Source organism: Aegilops tauschii, chromosome 5 (genome assembly GCF_002575655.3).
Source record: "Aegilops tauschii subsp. strangulata cultivar AL8/78 chromosome 5, Aet v6.0, whole genome shotgun sequence".
Lineage (NCBI taxonomy): Eukaryota > Viridiplantae > Streptophyta > Magnoliopsida > Poales > Poaceae > Aegilops > Aegilops tauschii.
Genome location: NC_053039.3, coordinates 314725728 through 314732544, shown reverse-complemented (window position 1 = coordinate 314732544; position 6817 = coordinate 314725728). Strand labels below are relative to the sequence as shown.

Below are 6817 nucleotides of genomic sequence, written 5' to 3'. Positions count from 1 at the left end.
GATTTGTTATGCGGGAATATCTGATTTTGTTTTGAAAGGTTATCAAGAAATATCTCATGTCTATCTTTTAGGAAGGTGATCTCACATATATGATGCGATTTCTAAATTCTTAATTACCTGTTATTTATGTAATTGAATTGAATCAACACCTGCCAAGGCAAGCACGAAACAAGATCCGCTTAATGGGATTTGGTTTTTTAACGGGAGGGAGAAAAACCAGCGGAAGGGGTGGTGAGAGGTGGTACGAAATAAAATCGGATGAAAAAAGACCGTACCGGGCTACCAACTCCTTCATTAGAAGTAGAGATTGTATTAGGAAACTTGTGATTGCCAATTAATAGTAGAGATAATAATAAATGGCATAGCGCACCAGAGTAGTGATTTGTTATGCGGGAATATCTGATTTTGTATTGGAAGGTTATCAAGAAAAATCTTATGTCTATCTTTTAGGAAGGTGATCTCACATATATGATGCGATTTCTGAATTCTTAATTACCTGTTATTTATGTAATTGAATTGAATAAGCACCTGCCAAAGCACGCATGAAACAAGATCCCCCTTAATGCGATTTGGTTTTTTTAACGGGAGGGAGAAAAACCAGCGGAAGGGATGGTGAGAGGTGGGACGAAATAAAACCAGACGAAATAAAACCATACAAGGCTATCAACTCCTCCATAGGAGTAGAGATAATTGTCGTTCTTCTCTTTCTCATCCTTCCCTGCATCTTCTAATTCTAGCATCTTTGCCAACCAGCAGCACGTCAACATTAGTGTGTTCATCATCAACGCCTCATCTTCTTCTTTCTCATTCCTTGCTAGTTTTAGTTCTCATTCCTAACTATTTCTCTCGAATGTTATTTCTTTCGTTTTTTGTTTTATTTATTGGAACATTCTTTCTTTCTCCAACACCGTAGACCACTTGGTGGCTTTAGTTCTTTTTCATTCTTATGCTTAGAACATCCCTCTTTTCTACAATAGCATGAACCACCTGACCAATGTTGTCCTCACCCGCGAACATTTCGACAACAGTCGGCGTGTGTACATCCTTTAGAGCATAGTCGTCATCCATCATGGTGAACGCTAGATCGCCCATGTCGCAAGCTCATCGTGGTTGTTGTCCATGTTGGCAAGCGGTGCTCGGCTATGTCGTTGAGAGCCTGTTGATCGTACGCCCATACGAAAAAACATATGTTATTTTTGTTGTATTAGGAAACTTGTGATTGCCAATTGATAGTAGAGATAATAATAATGGCATAGCGTGCCAGAGTGATTTGTTATGCGGGAATATCTGGTTTTGTTTTGGAAGGTTATCAAGAAATATCTTATGTCTATCTTTTAGGAAGGTGATCTCACATATATGATGTGATTTCTAAATTCTTAATTACCTGTTATTTATATAATTGAATTGAATCAGCACCTGCCAAGGCAAGCACGAAACAAGATCCCCTTAATGGGATTTGGTTTTTTAACGGGAGGGCGAAAAAACAACGGAAGTGGTGGTGAGAGGTGAGACAAAATAAAACCGGACGAAAAAAGACCGTACCAGTCTACCAACTCCTTCATTAGGAGTAGAGATAAGTACCTCCAAGAGACTCGGACGGCATATCATATTTGAACCTTGGTGGGCTGGGATACCACGGTTCTCCTAACTATCCAACCACAGGTTGGTTCGCGGTTAGGTCAGACTTTAAAAGATCAAATCTTTCTTCATTTATATAAGGAAATAAAAATCAAATATTGGCACAATCAGTTTTGTTAGGAAAGTTGTATCTACGCATGAATACTTTCTATAAATACACCGGGCATATTTCTCTTCCCCAAACATAGATTTTTGTTTTGTTTTGAGAATTTCTCCAAACATAGATATGCACAAGCAGAGCATCATCGGGGGCCCCAAATTCTAGGAGCACCCCCCTTCCGTCCGTCGCAGGCTTTAATGGTCGCCTAGCGCCAGCTCGTCGGAATCCGGGAGTCAGCTTCTCCACTTCCCTCCGCCTCTCTCGCTCGCTCGCTCTCCACCCACATCGCCAACAGCCAGCACCGCCTCCGCCGCCGCGGCGGCGGCTCGTCTGACGTCTGTGCAAGGTGAATGCGTCGGCTCCTCTTGGTACGGTAGTTCGTCGGACCGTCCCGCCGCGGGATATGCGGCGGAATCTGAATTTTAGGGTTTGGTTCTTATCTTTTTCGTCGGGGTTGATTAAAGTGCCTTTCTTTTATCCGGATTTGTAGGGGCTTGTGTTCTGATGGTGGGGGTGGAGCCGCCGGCGCCGCCCTCGCGGACGCCGATCGGCGCGCGGCTGGCGGCCCGCGGGGTCAGGCCGAGGAGGGTCTCCGCCAAGCGCTCCTGGCCGCCCGGCTGCGGCCGCTTCCGTGCTGCTCCGCCTGCCCCCGAGGCCGGCGACGGCGAGAGGGGCGCCACCAATGGCGTCATCGAGGGCAGAGTGGAGGAGGCGGCCAGCCACGCGGGCGTTTCCTTGGCGGCGGCCCCGCCTCAGCCGGATACTGAGGGGTTGGCGGAGGGGACGAAGGAGGTTGGAGATGCAATCGACGCCGTCGTTGTTTCATCGGCAGCGTGCAACGGCGACCTCCCTCACGCCCCGCCTCAGCCGGAGACGATGCCGGAGGAGAGGAAGGAGGGAAGAGAGACACACATGGACAGGGCCGGTGTTTCCTCCGTGGCGTGCAACGGTGACCTCCCGCACGCCCTGCCTCAGCCGGAGACTGAGGGGATGGTGCAGCTGAGGAAGGAGGGTGGAGAGGCACACATGGATACTGCCGATGTTCCCTCTGTGGCAAGTAACAGCGATCTTCCACACGCTCCGCCTCAGCCGGAGACCATGGTGGAGGTGAGGAAGGAAGGTGGAGAGGCGCAACCATCCAGCGGTGGCGATGCCCGAGGTCAGGCAGAAAGCAGAGCGATCGAGGTGATGCCGCTGGCGTTTGCTGCCCCGAAGAGTTTTGCTGTTGCTTCTGTCAATGGTTCCGTCGAGAATGGGGGAGATGGGGCTGAGTCATTGCTGATGGAGGGGAACAGAGGCCTGGGGAGTGGTCGATTGGTCAGGGAGGAGGATGTGGCTGGCAATGGCAATGGCAGTGTGATGGAAAACAGAACGGGTAATGGTGAATTGGAGAGAAAAGAGGATGGACATGATACAGTGAGAAAGAAGAGGTGGTTGATGTCTGCTGTAAATCCCCCTCCCAAGAGGAGGGCCATCTCAGCTGTACGCAATTTTCCACCTGGCTGTGGGAGGGATGCTGTTACTGGAACTGGCAGCGGAGTTGAGGAAGGGTCAGTATTGGAAGCCACGCCTATCAGTTTCGCTACCAGGGGCGCCTCTGTAGTGGATGCCTTGACCACGGCTCCAGTTTCAGGTCATGGTGCTTCCCCGGTGGTCGTGAGAGATGCTTCCAATGAGGAGGTGCAAGGCAAAAGAGCAGAGGTTGTAGGAGCGGGTGATGGTGAGGTGAGAGGCAAATTCGATGGAACCTTGCGGAAAGGTACTCCTAAGACTTATGTGAGAAGTCGTTTTGTTGATGCAAAGACAAAGGGCAAGCGACCAAAGGATGTCGCGATGAATGATACATTGCGAGGAGACGGCACGCTGAAAAACAAGAATTCAAGAGATGATGTGCGCTCAAATAGTAACACGAAGCATGGCGTTGTGAAGTTGAAGAGTTATGGCATAGGCAAGGACTCTTTGATCAGGTCTTCTAAGGAGTCCAAGTGTGGAAATCATGATATGACCAATCAAAGTGAAGAAACCGATGATTTGACCTTCATTAGTGACAAGCTAATTGTACAAGCATTGATGGCTCCAGACAAATGCCCATGGACAAAAGGAAGGAAGTCTAGTGCTAGTGCTTCCAACTCTCTTACTCCTAGGAACAAGTCTCTTCCTCCTAAGAAACCGAAGAAAAAGGACGCTACTCCAAGGAAAGAATTGCCCCCCAAAGTGACACCTTCTACATCGGCCGTGCATGAGAAAATTGAGCATGGAGAGTACTCTTGCTTGGAAGATGATGACAACCCTATGGCATTAGTTGTCCATGAAAGGAAAGAATTGTGTGTCACTCTCCCTCCTTGTGCTCCTTTTGGGGACCAAAGTGTTGATGCTCGAAGCAAAGTTAGGAAGTTGCTCAAGTTGTTCCAGTTGATATGTCGGAAGCTTATGCAAGCCGAGGAACAACAATTACGTAATGTTGGAAGGATTGACCTTGAGGCCGTTGAAGTTCTAAAGAAGTATGATGGATATTCTAAACCCGATGCTATCGTGGGCAGTGTTCCCGGTGTTGTTGTTGGTGATGAATTTCATTTTAGAGTTGAGTTGTCGATAGTTGGACTACATAGGATATACCAAGGTGGCATTGACTCCGCCATTGTGGATGGTACCCGCATTGCAATAAGCATTGTCGCTTCCGGTGGGTATCCCGATGAGTTGTCTAGCTCGGACGAGTTAATATATACCGGCTCCGGAGGTAAAGCCACCGGCAAGAAGGAGGCAGAGGATCAAAAGCTTAAGGGTGGTAATCTTGCCTTGAAGAATTGCATCAAAACTAAGACTCCGGTCCGAGTGATTCATGGGTTCAAAGGTCAAAGTAGAAGTGAAGTCGGGCATTCTAAATCCAAGCAAATATCGACATACACTTATGATGGGTTATATGTGGTGGTGGATTGTTGGCAAGAAGGAGCAAGTGGCTCGATGGTCTTCAAGTACAAGTTAAAAAGGATCCCGGGTCAACCTGAACTAGCTTTACACATAGTCAAGGAAACAAGGATGTCTAAAGTTCGTAAAGGTCTTCGCTGTCCTGATATATCTCTAGAGAAAGAAAGGATTCCCATATGTGTGATCAACACAATTGATGACGCGCAGCCAACACCATTTGAGTATATCACCAAAGTCATATATCCACCGTCGTATGCAAAAGAACCTCCGCACGGCTGTGATTGCACCGACGGTTGCTCGGACTCTAGTAGATGTGCTTGTGCAGTGAAGAATGGAGGAGAAATCCCATTCAATTTTAATGGTGCAATTGTTCACGCAAAGCCGCTCATATATGAGTGTGGCCCATCTTGCAGGTAAGGTGTTATTTTTGTAACCTAACATAACCTAACTAGACACCATTTGAGTTTATTTTAGTTTGTTCTTTAGATTAAAGAATTTAATTTGCAGAACCTGGAAATGTTTCTTATTGTTACTAAAACTTCTAGACAAATCTTGTACCGAGTCTAAGTATATGTTCTGTCCTAGATGTTGGTGAAATATGAGAAATGGCTCATAAACCAAACTTGTTTACCTGAAGTTGGCTCATAAACCAAACTTGTTCACCTGAATATGATTGGCAGTATTCTTTTGCATTGGACGTTTAGGTTAAATTGAAGTCACAAAATTTCATTGGAATTAGTGAGCTAACTAAATGCTGAAAACTGCATGCAGGTGCCCTCCAACATGCCACAATAGGGCGAGCCAGCATGGTATCAAAATTCCGCTGGAAATATTCAAGACTGGGGAGACAGGTTGGGGTGTAAGATCTCTCAGTTCTATCTCTTCAGGCAGTTTCATATGCGAGTATGCAGGTGAGCTATTGCAAGATACAGAAGCTGAAAAGATAGAGAACGATGAGTACCTGTTTGATATTGGTCATAACTACGATGATGAAGAACTTTGGAAGGGGCTTCCATCTATGATTCCAGGTTTAGAATCTTCTACCTCTGAGACAATGCAGGAGGCTGTGGGCTTCACAATAGATGCTGCAAAGTGCGGTAACGTCGGAAGATTCATCAACCATAGCTGCTCCCCAAACCTGTATGCACAAAATGTCCTCTGGGACCATGATGACAAGAGGATGCCGCACATTATGTTTTTTGCTGCCGAGAACATTCCTCCGCTTCAAGAGCTGACTTACCACTACAATTATACAATAGGTCAAGTCCGTGACAAGAATGGTGTGGAGAAAGTAAAGGAGTGCTTGTGTGGTTCGGCTGATTGCTGTCACAGGCTTTACTAAGTTATTGGTTTTCGGTGACTGGTGATGTCAATGTTCGTATCCGATGGAAATCAGTCCTATAATGGCAGTGCTCACTCGCTTTACCTTCTGGTGACCTTGCACTCGCTGACAACATGTAGTGTTTATTTTCTGTGCCAGTTGAACTATTATTTGTTACTGCATTTTGAAGAACATATAAGCTCCAATAGCTCACCCTTTTTGGGTGTTTGGGAGACTTTGAAAGAGTAGTATGAAGTGTCCAGGTACGTTTTACTCTTTTTTTCTTTCGAAATGAGATTGTACTGGCTATAACATGAGGTTTGACTGTTGGCCTTTGTTATGACAAATTCCGCAGAATCAAGCATTTTGGCGTTGCACATTCTCCTGTTGGAATCTTCACATGGACCAGGAGGATACAAATATGCAATGATTAGCTTGTTTGGAGCTTTGCACTGAACATGTTACTAGTAGTAGGACTAAAGATGGTGGCTACAAGTGCTCGGAGCTGCGTCGACTTCCAGTTGCGATGCCGGGGACAGACTAGATGATAAATTGCTTCTGCAAAGGACTGCCCCGCATCATTTTGCTCAACTGTGGATCGCAAGGCTGTAGCAAGCTGCCGATTGAAGTTGTGGGTTCATACCCCTTTTTTTGCCTTTATAAAAATGAATTTTGTGGATCCAATAGTGAGCTGCCCTATCTTAAAGAGTTGCAGCTCTTCCTGCATGTAAAGTTTTCAGTGTTGGTTTGGACCATCAGATAGACTTGCTGGAGTTGTTTCTCAGATGCTACCATGCAACTTCAGGAAATATAGAACATTCCTACTGTTCCCA

General features: G+C 46.2%; 1 protein-coding gene across 2 annotated transcripts; it reads left to right on the top strand.

Moving 5' to 3' along the window:
* The first annotated feature begins 1818 nt into the window (after nt 1–1818).
* LOC109770115 (uncharacterized) lies at nt 1819–6817 on the top strand. 2 transcript variants are annotated; one of them, XM_020328830.4, is made up of 4 exons: nt 1819–2084; nt 2229–5076; nt 5435–6247; nt 6340–6817. In XM_020328830.4, the coding sequence occupies exons 2-3, from the start codon at nt 2243–2245 to the stop codon at nt 6003–6005; spliced, it is 3405 nt and encodes a 1134-aa protein (XP_020184419.1). In that variant the 5' UTR covers nt 1819–2084; nt 2229–2242; the 3' UTR covers nt 6006–6247; nt 6340–6817. The 2 variants fall into 2 exon arrangements, with proteins under 2 accessions (XP_020184419.1, XP_020184418.1); XM_020328829.4 differs by having other exon boundaries at nt 1823–2106.

Excerpts from the sequence above, each read along its gene's own strand:
- LOC109770115 (XM_020328830.4), top strand. The coding sequence starts at position 2,243 with ATGGTGGGGGTGGAGCCGCCGGCGCCGCCCTCGCGGACGCCGATCGGC. Across the intron at positions 5,077-5,434 it reads GAGTGTGGCCCATCTTGCAG|GTGCCCTCCAACATGCCACA; the intron begins GTAAGGTGTTAT and ends AACTGCATGCAG.